The sequence below is a fragment of the Apaloderma vittatum genome, unplaced genomic scaffold, assembly GCF_000703405.1.
Source record: "Apaloderma vittatum isolate BGI_N311 unplaced genomic scaffold, ASM70340v1 scaffold32890, whole genome shotgun sequence".
In the NCBI taxonomy this organism is placed as follows: domain Eukaryota; kingdom Metazoa; phylum Chordata; class Aves; order Trogoniformes; family Trogonidae; genus Apaloderma; species Apaloderma vittatum.
Window position 1 is genome coordinate 39,396 of NW_009694553.1, and position 15,183 is coordinate 54,578.

The 15,183-nt window shown below is 39.2% G+C and overlaps 1 protein-coding gene across 1 annotated transcript in view; it reads right to left on the bottom strand.

Moving 5' to 3' along the window:
- Positions 1-1,007: 1,007 nt before the first annotated feature.
- The window catches only part of PREPL (prolyl endopeptidase-like), a 16,097-nt gene continuing 1,921 nt past the window's right edge, over positions 1,008-15,183 (bottom strand). The window contains exons 3-14 of the mRNA XM_009867940.1: positions 14,673-14,739; positions 13,868-14,074; positions 12,284-12,407; positions 9,772-9,988; positions 9,082-9,267; positions 7,426-7,629; positions 6,500-6,675; positions 4,856-5,072; positions 4,517-4,666; positions 3,765-3,891; positions 2,062-2,144; positions 1,008-1,088 (exon numbers count right to left, since the gene is read on the bottom strand). Of these exons, the coding sequence (XP_009866242.1) occupies positions 1,008-1,088; positions 2,062-2,144; positions 3,765-3,891; positions 4,517-4,666; positions 4,856-5,072; positions 6,500-6,675; positions 7,426-7,629; positions 9,082-9,267; positions 9,772-9,988; positions 12,284-12,407; positions 13,868-14,074; positions 14,673-14,739 (1,839 nt within the window). The remainder of the gene's footprint in view (positions 1,089-2,061; positions 2,145-3,764; positions 3,892-4,516; positions 4,667-4,855; positions 5,073-6,499; positions 6,676-7,425; positions 7,630-9,081; positions 9,268-9,771; positions 9,989-12,283; positions 12,408-13,867; positions 14,075-14,672; positions 14,740-15,183) is intronic.

Sequence of the window (15,183 nt, forward strand, 5' to 3'; positions counted from 1 at the left end):
TTGTCCCCGGAAGAGATGCTGGCATCGCATTCTGGGGCATTTGTCTTCTGGAGGGACTTAAGCACCTTCTTTTTAAGATTACCTTGCTAGTTAAGGTAAGTACAAGATTTTGAATCTACTCTCTACCTGAAGGGAAGTTGCAGTCAGGTGGGGGTTGGGCTCTTCTCCCAGGCAAGTAGTGAGAGGATGAGAGGGCACGACCTGAAACTGCATCAGGGAAGGTTTAGGCTGGATCTCAGGAAGCACTTCCTCATGGAGAGGGTGCTCAGGCACTGGGATGCACTGCCCAGGGAAGTGGTGGAGTCACCGTCCCTGGAGGTGTTTAAGGAGAGGCTGGATGTGGCACATAGCGCCATGGTCTGGCCCATGTGGTGGTGTTGGGTCATAGGCTGGACTTGATGATCTCAGAGCTCTTTTCCAGCCTCAACAATTCTGTGGTTCTGTGAAAGAGTTCTAAAATCCTTGTTCTTGAGAGTCTGCTGCTTCTTTGCAGTCTGGCCCCACCACAAGATCAGTACACTACAGCTGCTGTGTTGCTAGAAAGGGCAACTGTCATCATCACCTGTGTATGGGAATTTGTTTTCAGAGACCCTAGTGAGACTTTTAAATCACATACTTCTTGGGAGTTCTACTGCCTTGTGTAAAACGTGGTTTTGGAAGACAGGAGAGGCTGCCTGCATGAAGTGCACATCTTCACCTGTTGGGCTTTAATCACCAGCCGTTGTGCTTCAGCTCCCGTGGGACAGCGCTGCGTTGCTTCTCTGAGCTCAGCTGGCCTGAACAAATGGATTAATGCAGGCGGCTGCATCTGTGCTATCTGGCAGGGGAGGAATTCAGCTCTTAGTTTGTATGTTTATAACCCAATGCCCCACCCAGCTTTGGATTTCTTGTCTGCTGAGGCCCATAAAGCAGGGACCCAAAAGGAGAGATCATTTCAGGAAGGTGTTCGCTTTCCGTATAAATAAAAATCCAACCCCATGTTCTTCAGGCGGACAATTGTTTATTAGCTATTTGCAGGATTTCACGCGATGCTGGAGATGACATACTTCCTCAAGTTCTTTGTTCAGAAATGCAAGTTGCCTTGCAACCTAAAACAATGAAAATATTTTATTACAAAAATAAAATTCTTTCAGGTTCTTGCACACCTATGCTCATCTTCCTTTGCTGTACTAATGCAAAGCAGTGCCTTGCCCTAAGACAGAATGAGACTTTTCCTGAAAGAATTAATTTTGTGAGTAACTGCCACAACAAGCAACTAATATTTGCTAGGATTTGTTAAAATTAACAGTGTGAAATTTGTATCCAGCTGTGATAGCCTGAGACCTCAGTAACAATATGTCAGGTCTTGCCAGGACCTTGCTTTCAGCATGCACGCTTGTTACAAAGTGCAAAATGTTGAAACCTACTTGTAGGAGTGTCCTTTGATAGTACAGCTCATGCATTTCAAACCGCAAAAATGAAACCCATCACGTGTTTTACACATGAGGAATGTAGAAATCAGTAGCGAGTATGGCGATTTTAAGCACTTGATATTCTACAGTGCAAGACTTCTCCTGCTGGAACAATGTTTTGCGCAACTTAGGACCTTTCACTCAAAGCTCTTGGCACATTATAGGAGGAGTTTAATACTATTCTGAGGCTTAAGGCACAATGAGGTTTAATAACCTGATTCTGTCACTGGCCCTTTTATAGAGATATATATAAATATATATTAAAACACATAAGAGATACCTAATTTTATATATAAAAAATGGGGTTTAATATAGATATATATAAACCTCATATATACATATACACATACATATATATATATACACACACACACACACATATACATATATATATACACATATACATACAACCAGCAGTTGCTCTTGAGATATGTATGAAAGGTTACAAAAGTGACCTTAACTCCAGCAGGTTTGTGGTGGTTTCTTGTGCTTTGCTTTGAACACTTCAAACATACTCTCAGTGACTGCAGGAACTGCTGAGGCTGAAGTACCTGTCGAGGGGACGCCTCCACCCGAGACGTTACGGATGTGTGCAGTAAAGGGACCGTACCTCATTCAGTGAATCCTCCCAAGATGACTCGCAATGACTGCCCTTGGCCTGGATGTCCAAGATGACATTAGGGACCCAATTTCCTGCACGAGTGAAGCAAGGTGTCACTTGGCAGTGAATGAACAAGAAAAAAGGTAAGTAGGGGTGTGGGTTGTTTAAGGATAGATAATTCTGTCTCCTGTCAGAATTTCTATTCTTCCTTAAGAAGAAAAAAAAGTCATGTAGGGGCTTGCTGCATGAACTATTTGTATTTCTATTAACCACATGCTTGAAAAATGTTTATATATATAGTGGGTTTGTTATCTTTCTGAGGTTTTTTTGAAAGATGGGCTTTTTTCTTTCAGAGAAAAGGCTACAACAGCAATTGCAGCATCTGCTAACCTCTCGCAACGACTGCAGCTGTGCTGCTAGCAGAGAAGGGGCATAATGAAATTTAGAAAAGCTAATTCAAGATCTATTTTGGTACTCATGGTAAAAGCCTCTCCCCAGATTAGATGATACTAGAAAATAATAAGGCTTGAATGCACCTTTTGCTGGAAACAGTTCCAAAGCTGGTATTAAATTTCAGGTATAAAAGCCTCTGTGCATTGTTGTCCTTCTAACTTGGACTAGCACCTGCAGCTTTAGTGAACTGGGAAAAGTAGGTTTTCATAGAGCAGCAAATATGAGATTTTTTTTATCCATATGTTGTTGTCTGCAGTCTGACTGTATCAGTAGCTGGACCAGACAGCATAATTTCACTTAGCCTGTCCAACAGTCACCATATTTTCCCAGTCTTTTATTTTTTTTTTTTTGTTTCAGAAGGTTTCCTGGGCCTGTTGTGGTCTGTCCCTGTTTGCCACATAGGTTTAACTGTTTCCAGGCAGGTCTACAGTACAGAGATATCTGGTCCCTCTTAAGGCTCTGGAAAGTGCATCCTGGGCTGTATCAGAAACAGTGTGTCCAGCAGGACTAGAGCAGTGATTGTACCCCTGTACTGGGCAGTGGTGAGGCTGCACCTTGAAGCCAGTGTTCAGTTTTGGGCTCCTCACAACAAGTAAGACATTGAGGTGCTGGAGTGTGTCCAGAGAAGGGCAACAAAGCTGGTAAAGGGTCTGGAGAAAAAGTCTTATGAGAAGCAGCTGAGGGCACTGGGGTGTTTAGCTTGAAGAAGAGGAGGCTGAGGGGAGACTTAGTCTCTACAACTACCTGAAAGGAGGTTGTAGTGAGGTGTGGGTCGGTCTCTTCTCCCAAGCAGTAAGTGGTAGGATAAGAGGAAATGGCCTTGAGTTGCACCAGGGGAGGTTTAGATTGGACAGCAGGAAAAATCTCTTCATGGAAAGGGCTGTTAAGCACTGGAACAGGCTGCCCAGGGCAGTGGTGGAGTCACCATCTCTGGAGGTATTTAAAAGCCATGTGGATGTGGTGCTCGGGGCCATGGTTTAGTGGTGAGCCTGGCATCACTGCATTAACTCGATCTTAAGGGTCCTTTCCAACCCAAACAGTTCTATGATTCTTAGCAGCTGAGGTTTATCTGACTTGTCAGTACGACTGCACAGCTCAGCCTTACAGATAACGGAAGTTATTTCAGAGCCTTGGATACTGGACCATATTGTACAAATTAATGAATTTAAGGAGGAGTCAATCTCTCTAGTGTTTAATAATGTGACTACTAATATTCAGGTTTAGTTAACTCCACACGCCTGAACTATTTTCATTCTTACCTTTCTTACTTGTTCTGCTGGCATGATCTAGTGCAGCCTTCCTAAGTTTCTGAACATACTGTAAAACTCCTGTTAGTGGTATCCGTTGATCATTTTCATATGCCGTGATAAAAACTGAAGGATAACACTGAGATTAAAAACCAAAACCAGTTAAATACTTAACAATGGATTTTTCTTATAAAGTGAGTAACAGATTTTCCTCTATTTATCTTACTGTACTACTTGTTACGGTTTATCCAAACCCAGATCTATTACATAATTACTTGCTTTAGAAAAACCCACTTTTATCACTCCAACTGTAAAAAGTATTTTGGTCTGAAAAATTTCATATTAGAGAATCATCTACATCCTCTTGTGACAATATCTGCAAAACCCAGTAGAACAACATGACCCCCCCAACAAAAGGAGAAGGTATTTTACATGTTGAGGTTTCTTTTACAACAGAATAACCTATTAGTTCCTGGCAGTCCTTTAACAGCAGTTTTTGAAATCTGTTGATTAATTAGGAGAAGGCGTTTAGTTAATTTCAGGGGTCACTTACGACTCCAAATATTGCTAAGATTATTACTGGAATAGTTTGTATTCATGATTCATTTTAACATAAAGCAGCAATTCTAAAATACTAGGTTTTAAAGCACTTAAAAGATAAAACAGACTTTTAGAAAAAAAAAATCCAATAATCTACTTCTTTGTTTCTTATAAAGTGCAACACTTTATTACTGCAGTATTCTACACAGAATGCAGAGTTTTACCTGTGGCTTAATATTCTGGTGCGGACAATAGCTTTTGATATACTTCATACTTTTTTCATCTGCTAATGGATTTCCCCATTCTTCCTGTTCTTCAACTGTCAGTGGCAGATGAGTTTTCATCATTGTATTCAGAACATCTACAAAGGGAGCCTTAGAAATTTTTAAAGAAAACAAAAAGTTGGCAAATAGGACAGAGCGCCTCAAATGTCGAGGTCAAGGTTTTCTCAAAGAAGTAAGTGACTTCTGAATCGGAGTGTCTCCAATTCCACAACTGGTGGAAAGGAAAGAGAAAACACAGTTTAGCGTCACAACCCTTAAAAGGCCTCTGCAGCCCCTCACCTGTAAAACCACGGCTCTGATGAGCTCTGGGTCAGTGTTGCACAGGGCTCCTGCAAGAACTCCTCCGGCGCTGGCAGCTGCTAGCGCTGTGTATTTTGGCTGAGAAAATCCTAGTTCGTGCAGCAGCGTGATGCACGCCTTGAGGTCATGGAGCCCTTTGAGTTTATTATGGTGACATCCGTCTTTGTGCCAGCCAAGGCCAAGCTCTCCTCCACCCCTGAAATTTAAAACAACTCCAGTTGGAGTCTCTTTGGAAAATGTTGCATGGCAAAGCTTCAGATAATGAAAGGGCAGCAGTGGCCACAAAACTGCAGAATCGTTTGTATTCCCAAGTAGCTCTTCTTTTCTCTGTTCTTGTCTTTACCCTCCTTTATGGCTAAAATACAAAACCTACAAACAAAAAAAAAATCCGTGCACGATGACTGGTGAAAATCGTAACTGCATATGGGTACTCTATGCCCTCGAACTCACAGGAAAAGCACCGCTTTTGGAAATGAAACTGTCATTGCAGGCAATAAAAAATCAGACACTGCTATTAACTTTTTATACAGGAAACTATTAAAATAACTAAAACATTTTCTATCATTCTATCACTAGAACTTATTAAAAACCAGTAAAAGAGTCTGTCTCAGCTCCACACTGCGGCTCCCAGGATTTGTCTCCCATGTAGCTTAAATTCTGGGACTGTTAGAAAGTTAGTTTTTTGTTTTTTTTTTTCTCATTTGTGAATTTCAGCTACTTGAAATGTTATGTTCTGTAACACAGAATTTTAAAATGTATTTATATCCCTTTACAGGCAACCACAATTTTGGTTCTAAGCCACCTGAAGTTTCCTTATGCAGTTTTCAAGTTGAAAATTAATTAAGTGCTTAATCTGCTAAAATTCTTCTTCTCTGGTTGAAGAATCCATCATCCTTTTGGATTGACTTGCACCTGAAGATCCTTAGATTAGAGGAACAATAGCACTATGCTTGCCACTGAATATAGCAAACTGATTATTATTTGTACGCTGAATTTGGTTTGGAGCTGGTATTTCAAACAATTGCTCAATCTCTCTCTTCCGTCCCCTCCCTGAAGTGATTTTTCTGTTAATCTTCTCTGCCTACTGAATCATTACCTCAGGGAAAATGTGAAGCCTAGTGTACATAGTGGTTTTTTTAGCTAAACTGGAGACAGAGGATTTAGCCAATAAAAGAACAAGAGGTGCAGGTTAAATGCTTAGTTCTTGCTGTCAAAGGTGAATGGCTTTCAGAAGCCACAGACTGAACGTGAGCACACAGTGCCCTTGGAACAGGAGGGAGGTAGCACATCACTGCGATCTGACCAATTTTCTTGAGAAACATTGAGACAAGAAGTAATGAGGCTTCAAAAGATTAAAAGTTACATAAAACCATCCTGTTGATTTAAGAAACCTAAATGCAGTAGGTGGTCTTGAAAGCATAATGCTTTTTTTACCTGAGGTAAAATTACTTGTTAACAATTACTTAAAAAAAAATCTAAAAAGAGATGGAAGTGAAAAGCATGAAAAATTAGGTATAGCTGCATGAAAAAAACCCACGTTTCTATATCTCTTCAGTTGTGTATCAAGAAATATCTATTTATCCCCCAGATTAAAATTTTAATTCCACTTTGTATTTGACTTACCTAACATGGCAATATGCTAATATCCAACCCTCTTCAATTAACATCAGCTTCTCTTCTTTAAAGCTCATGTTCAAATCTATGCCATAAGCTCCATATACATGAACTAGAAGTGGTTTCCTGTGTAGCTCCTTAGAATTCGTATTATGAAAAACTGTAATTGGCACCAAAGTTTTGTCCTGGAAATGAAGGAGTATTTTACAATAAAGGACATTTCAGAAATCTCAATGACATGTGGCAATGAAAACTTCAATTATTTATTTTAAAATGTGTTTTTTTGATTACAGTAATTTTTTTTCACTTAGAATGTACAAAGCACTCTCAAAAAATAAAGCAAGACTGAACCTCTGCTGTGTAGGCTTACGGATGCACAGTACAAAATTCGTTTAAGTGCAACACCTGAGGAGTTTTTAAACTACCAAAGCACCCAAGTCTTCCTTCTGCCTTTAGGACCAAGAATATCTATTATTAACAAAACAGTTTACCACTTAACTGCAGCACAAACGCTTTATTAACTTCTCCAGTTTTTCAAACTCAGGCTGTTAAAACTTTCCTTTTTTGATTTATACTCTGCAGCTGGTTGCGAGGTGCTCTTTTCAACAGCTGGCACCTTTTCTCTTTGCGATGGGCACCACGATCCCGTACGTCACCCAGCAATTCTAAGTTACATTGTGCTAAGATTCCTGACTCGTCGTGTGCTGCTGTCTCCTCTAGCACAGCGAGGTTAATGGGGGGGAAAAAAAAATCTTATCACGACTCTTTCTTGTTCTTCTCTACAGCACCGAAGAAAACACCCACTGTTTAGTAACTATAGCACCAACCACTCTTTACATCTTTTAATCTCTGTTCCCTGCCAAATGCATTTTCTTTAGATGGGAGGGAAGGAAGGGAAGAATAAAGGGAATGGGGAAAGGACTGAAAAATCTTACCTTGCTTTTAGCTAGTAAACGTGTAGTGTGACAATTCGTAATAATTGGTACCTCTTGCACAGCTTGCTCAATGAGATTATTTTCTTTAAATGAATATGCAAAACGCTTAGGGGGGTGTACTGGGGAGGTGAGCTGAAAATAGCAAGTGCTGGTGGTATGTTCAGGATGAGATTCCAATTCAAATTCACAAGCCCACGTAGGTAGCTGAGAAAACACGGCATTTCAAGTGAGACTCTCACACAGCTTCTATAAATTTTTGTCTAGTGTGTCCTTCAGAGAAAATTTTTGAATATCAAGCTAAATTATCTTCAGTTTGCGTGTAGTACAATCTGTATTTCCTTTAAATTCAGCATTGAAACAGTCAGAAAGTGAAAGGTTTTGGCAAAGCTAAGGCCACCAGATGCAGTTCAACAAAGAAATAAAAAAGAAATCCAAATTGAGTTTAAAATGGGCATTAGTACATTTTTTTTTAATTAAAACATTCCTTGAAATGATTCTGCATTACTTCTATTTTTTAGATCCTCTTTCCCCACTGATTTCCAGCCCTATTTCAGCACATTACACAGCCAAGTCCATGTCAGTTGTTATGCTGTAGCTGTGAGTTAGCTCAATAATGCTAAGCCACCGAAAACCCCTGCCTCTTAACTTTGTTCCTAGTGCCAGCCATTGTGAAGAACAAAACCTTTTCCTGGCATATTCGCCCTCAGATACTTACTGCTATTATATTTAAGATTTTTAACTCTGCTAAGAATAAAAGAAATCAAGATTCATTCTTTGAGAGCAGCAGGGACATAGTCAAACCCTCTGCCAGGCCACTACTTACTTAGGTTGCTGGAGACTTCTGAAATGACAGCAAAAGTCCACGTTCTCCAGAGCAACTGCAGACCATTTCTGCATAAATAAACTATGACCATTTACAAAAATGAAGGTTTTAGACACTGTACAGTGTATACTTTGTTGAAAACCTTTTTCTGTAGCAGTTTTACAGAATGCAGCAGTGGTAGCTTGTTCCAAGAACTTGAAAGTAGTTCAGATTGTATTTTTCAGGCAAATCAGGCAAACGAATCAATTAAATATTTCATCTGAATAGTCTCTAGAAATCATGGTTCTGAATTTGAAGCACTTTGTTTTTAGTCCACAAGCACTCAAAAACAACTAGAGAAGGGAAGAAATGCCTTCACAAATTGTACTGCCGGTATCAAGGCTTCCTGGTTATTACTGGCCAGTGCCCATACTTGTCTTTTGAACGTTCTAATCATTCTTCTGTGGGAGGGCTTGATTCCTTGCTTAGAGAGATGAATGCGACCAAAAACAGGCCCAGTAAAACTAAGTGGAGCGTTTACGGAATCAAGTTCTATTTTACATTAGAAATCAGCTGTATTGTAAAGAGCTTGACTGTAGTAAGGTGAAGAAACAATTGACTCAGAGGACAGCTGCTCTCTAACTTTCTAAGCACTGCAATAAGCCACCACCTGAAATCCTGAAGAACAGCCACAGGTAATGCAATTAGTCAAAACGACAAACTTGGCAGTATTACAGTTTCTAAACCACTTCTATTCTTGGAATTTACCTTTGTTTTCATTAAAATGTTATGTTAAAAAAACATTACATGGCCGTGCAAAAATATTATGCTGCTTAAGCAAAGCTAAAACATACCTTTATTGACCGAATGGAATGTGAAATAAAAGAAATCACTTTTAAGTAAAGACGACCGGCATTCTTCAGGAACATAATACAGTGATCACTGAACACCTCCAAGTCTACCAGCTTGGTTTTCTTTTCCAGTGCATAAACTAACTGCCAGTTCTCCATGCCACTGGTAGCTACTGGTGCCTTCATTAACTATAAAACCAACAAAACACTGTGCGTTACAAAATTATTAGTTTGTATTGGGGGCGGTTGCCTGACTAACACTGGAGGTCCTTAAACTCCCTTTACTTGGGCAAAACGGAAGAACAATTCAGTAACATTTGGAAAAGTTCACTTCTCACAGATTAATCTGTAGAAGGTTTTCATGGAGTGCTTTCGGCGTGGCCAGCAGAACTGGAAGTGGTTTGGTTATACAGAGTGAGGTGACCAACTTACATCTTAATATAGAGGAAATGACTATTAAAGCATCCCGATTTCTTGATGCTGCCAATGGAGTCAGAATCAAATTTGCACGCTACAGGCGAGACTCCACGTACCCCTGTCAGTCTGTCAGCCCATGCAGCTCTTTGTGTAATTCTCTTGAATTGTTTCAGTAAGCTGTGAGGCATGGAACTGAGAGCCAGCCCTACTATTTCTAGAGGATCTGCAACAGGTGTCGGAATGAATCCCATGAATCTTATTATCAGTTAAAATTACCTTATATTCTGCAGGTTCTCCATATGTAGTAAGAATATATAACTCATCATTTCTGTGCTCAATGTGGTAAATGACTCCTTTTGTCCGTGCTTGTACAAGAGCAGGTAACTTAAAAGGATGTCTACAGTCAACCAGCCAAACTTCCGAGGTTGTCTTGCTGTTGCTGTTGATAGTGAGAAAACGCCTGTCTTTTGTGCAATATATATCCACAAAGAATCTGTAAGGAATAATTAAAAAAAAGAAAAAAGGCTTACACTTGATTTGTGTTTTAAAAATGCACCTGTTATTCCAGAATCATAAACTTCCATTTACAATGTAACAAACAGCATTCCTGTAAGTAGGCTGGAGAAATTCCAGACTATCTGGTTTCCAAACCCACTCCTGCTGCATTAATCCTGGGATTCAAAAACCCACAGTCTTGCGTGTGGAACCTGACACCTGCAGGGAAAGCAGTTCAGTTGCGGCCCACCTGAATCCAGGCATTTGCATCACTGAGGTAGGTTGGAAGGTCATTGATGCATATAGGCTTTAAAATTCAGGCAAAACATACAGCTTTTTATTCAGCCCCTAACCCTATTTAAAAAAAAATGTAGTAACTGATAATGAAAATTAATAAAAGACATCATGTGGGAACAGCAGTAATAAAAGTAAGAGCTATTATAAAGATGAATTGATAAAAAGTTTAAGTGTCACTGATGTGACTTCGAAGCAAGTAAGGCAAAAGACTATTTAAAAAGAAAAAGTACAGAGGCCTTCATGAGACAAGATGGACAGGGTTGCAGTGATAGCTGAAAACCAGGAACTGCTTTTGTTACTGTCTTAGAAAAAAGGAAAAATCTACTGGTTTTAAATGCTTCTAAAATCTAGAAACAGAAAACAAGGGCTGGCTGGTAATATTAGACAAAATCAGGCTGAAATTCAGATCTGACTTTCTATGAGTCATCCTAATTAACTGGAATGTCACATCTTGGGACATAGCAGTTTCTTTGCCATGTTGAACCTTGAAGATTGGGTGTCTCTAAAAGCAAAACTGTCCAACACAAAGACCCAAATTTCATCAAGAAATGGCATGGTTGAGTACCGTAATCTGCATTATACAGATCAGATACATGACTGCAGCAATGATCCCTCTATGCTTCAAAATATTTGACTGGTGAAGGAAAGGAAGCTTTCAATAGCATTTTCAGGGCCTTTAATTACTTGCAGGTGGAGCAATTCATTTTTTTTGGTGCTATTGTTTCTTCTAATTGCACTCTCCTGACATCTTTGGGAGGAGAGGCACAGCGAGGGATCTAAAGTCTGCAAGGAATCAGCCTTCTGCCTCTCTAATAGTTGTGAATTTGGCAAGAGTGCGGCGCTGCATACAGCAGAGATTCCAAGAGTTCAGCTCTGCTGACCTTACCTCTATGAGGGAGTCAAGCTGAAACACAGGTCACACTTCTCCCCAAGGACTCTGACCTTGATATTAGAATTTCTTCTTCTCGGTAACTTTTTGTTTTGTAAAGGAAGTCGACAAATGTTCGGCTTCCAAAAAAAGAAAAAAAATATATGGTTGCACCTAAAAGCTGGCAAGATGTAGAACGGAACTGCTCGGTGGCAATACAAAAGAATGTCTTGCCATCTTCGATGAACAAGTGAGTTCATTGGTGAGCTGCAAGAGCACGTGAACCTTTAGAGTAAGTTTCCAGTAGATCACTGTAATGACTATGACCTTCAGAATTATGCCAACGGTTTCCCTGTGGGGAAGTGTCAGGTCAGTACAACTTGATTTTCCATATGCATCAAATGCAGCTGGAACAAAAGGAGCTTATTTACTCCATCTCCGTTGCAGATTTTTTCCCTTTTTTTTTTGTTTTTTTTTAGACGAAAGTATAATTGAAACTTCTTTACTGAATGTGTAACTTGAATTAAGAATAGTCACAAACATTTATGGAATGCTGTGTAAATGTATCACATGCCACATGGCTGAAAAAATCATTCTGCACTCAATTTAGCAAGAGTCTTCTTGTCTTCCTAAACCACTGCTTAAAGAAAGGTTATTGAGAGGGTATTCAGTCAACAATAGTTCTATCTCTGGGAATGCTGTAATGATTTTGCTCATCCATTACCCAGAGCAAGGATTAGCCTGAACTTGTATGTTTTTTAAAAGATGGATCAGACATCAATAGCAGAGAAAACAAAGTGAAATCCACAGTCTGATTTACCTTGTATGAAACTGTCACACATTTATTAAAGGACACCCTGACCTGAGACTGACCTTGACATTTATAAACTCAGCTGAACTCGTGAGGTAAGAGAGGAAAGTTAAATCTCTGTTGATCACCTATCAAGAGGAGAACAGAGCACCTTCTCAGAAGGCATAAGGCACTACTGACAGCCGAACACAACTTAAAAATGCCTTTTACCATTTGGAATACAATACGGAAGAAATTGTCTTTCAAACCATACATGGAATTGCGTATAAAATAGGCTAGAATACCGAAGGGACTTGTTATATTTAGGTAAGTATTACCTTGCATCTTGTTCTGTATAAACTAACTTAGTAGCTTTCTGATTAGCGAAAGTGGCCATAAACACATTCTGGCTTTTAAGGTTCTTCTGAGTTGTGTAATACAGAATATCACTTGTAGCCCATTCTGGAAAAAAAGACAAATGCGTATCAAACGTGGAACGGCACATATTGTTACTGAGGAAGCATGGAGCTCCACAAACACTTGACCCAATGCTGAAAAAGGTGGGTTACAGCTGATGTGGAAGTGAGGACAGCACTTCTACGCCCCAGAGGCTGGGGTAAACCACAAAAAGATTTCTCCATGTCTTCTCTGAATCCCACAAAACAGGAATCCCACAATATATTTAGGAAAGAAAAAAACAAGGCAGAGGAAAATGTTGCATGGTGCAAGAAGAGGAAGCTCTTGACCCTATGGGGGTTCTGGAGGTAAGAGAAAAATAGATGTGTGGCTGTGGAAAACCGAGAACCGAGAGGGAGGCTTACATGGAGTCAGTGGGATAATAAAGGGAGCATGAGCTCTGCACCACTGCACGTGACTGCATGCAAACCCTTTAGAGAAAAGAGACGATGTGCGTGCCCCACGGGTACTGCTGAGATAAAATTTCTCCAATTTTCTACGCTTGTGTTTGAGTTCGCCAACATTAGAGACATAAAAATGCAGGAACCTTGCTCTTGAGAAGCTCAGTAATCTGACTGATCCAGTCAAGTTACTGCTGTCCCTGCTGCACCTACAGTCAACAGAATGATATTTAAAACATGTGCTTTAAAAAGCCATGTGTGCTGACTTATGAATAACTACTAATTTTCAGTACAAAACCTAAGGAAGTACCACACTGAAGTAATGCAATCTGATTAAGGTACCTCTGTATTTCTTGATACGTCTGTACCTCACGCCCGAAAAAATCTACAAAATGGGTGTGTAATCTCTACCATTCTGACAGTGATTTCTTTTGTACTTCCCATTATCTGCCATAATCTGTAGGTGACTGGGAGTTGGTTTCTTAAATGTACTGATTCTTCCAGACAAATCTAGATACATGTTCAAATCAAGCATGGTGAAAAGATGAAAGATGTTACTGGCAAATTTTCAGGCCTGGCTTTTAACAGGCATTATGAACTTTAACTGTGCAAACACTTACAGCGTTAAGTTCTTGCTACTCTTCATTTTTATAAGTAGAAATTTTACCAAGAGTTTTATTTTTTTGCCCTGACCAGGAAAACTGCTGACTGCACTATATATACACTTGATGGCATCTAAGGATATAATTCAAAATACGAGATGTGGAACATTGTACACACACTATTGCACACTTTTTGCTACATTTTTTAACATACTAAAAAAAATTTCCCATTCATTTCAGTTTACCTCTGCTTACTTTTCCCAGCAGGGCAAAGCTCTGTAATCTATACTGAAAGAACTGACGCAGGGACTTCACTGGGCTGCAAATTACGACCCACAGCCCAGAGTCCAGCTGAAATTCCAGCTACCTTATTTTTTATAAATATCTTAATACATTTTGTAGACTAACAAAAATGTTGTCTTGAAAGCTGGTGTGATCCACAGGATATTTATAAACAACTTACCAAAACTAAACACATTTGGAATTACTTTTTCCACAATGGGAAAATGACCAAGTTTCATAATAATGCAGGTTGCCTCTTCCGAATTTTCACTTTTCAAGCTGACGGCCATGTATCTCTGATCTGGTGAAATTCTGATCCGTTGAATAAAGGCATCAGAAAAGCCAAGATCTTCGGTACTGAATAAAATGTCAACATTCCCTTCACCCACTACAAGTAAGAAAAAGACGACAAAAAATTCTGTCATTAAGGCACTGTCAAAATGAACAGTGGTTGTTAATGCCTGTATTTAACAAGTCTGCCTGCAATACTCACAGGCATGCTACTGGATTTTATTAACACCAAATATTTGCTTTGCAAGATATTTGCAAATGCAATTTGTAATAATAAAGAAAAAATTACAGTTCCAGGAAAAAAAGACTTGTAGTTGTAATTAAAATTATTTTTAAAGTTCAGACACCTAAAGCACAATTGTTTTTACTAAATTTTACAGTATTTTTTTCCCACTCCTGCAGAAATAAAAAAGCATGAATGTGATTCTCCTTTTTCAAAATGTTAGGTCTCTGAAGTGACTTCTTTCTTTTCTCTCCAGAAACTTGCCTTAGTATCAAATATACACTATTCTCTAATTCTATTCATCTTTTCAGATTCAAGATTCTAGAACTGTTGATCAATCATTAAAGAAGTTTATAAAAATATTTTTAGTTAAGAAACAGAGCAATTAAGCTTTAGTGCAAGAAGGCACACTAAGTGAAACAAGTACAACATTTTTGACAATGGTACCACATTAGGAAGAGAAACCCCTTACCGTCATCTGCTTTTGAAAGAAATATGCAGCCATTCTCCTCAAAGTATACATTTTCTCCAAACCTGATCTGTTCAATACAAACCAAACATGGTTCAAGTGCAACATATAGTTAGACTATTTGCTTAGAATCCCCATATTCCGTCACTGTTCCGTACAACAACTGCAACGTACACAAAGGACAGGACATAGCACGTGTGTTTGATACCAAAGAAGGAATTGCACGACAGGTTCTTTCAACGTTGAAATTATTAAGCTACCTGCATGTGCTCTGAATTTTGCAAAATGGTCAGATTGCCTGCAGTTTCTCTTGTAACTTACAACTTGTCTTGTATTCCTTCAAAGTCAGATGATTATTGTATTTTTACTTGGTTTTGCTTATTGAGAAATTAAGGTATATACACCATCATCACAGGTATAAGCTGTTCTAAACATGTGCTGTTACTATCCCAAATATTTTAAAATATTCAAAATTATCACCACCAAATAAGCAGTATGCTAGCATTTTATAGCA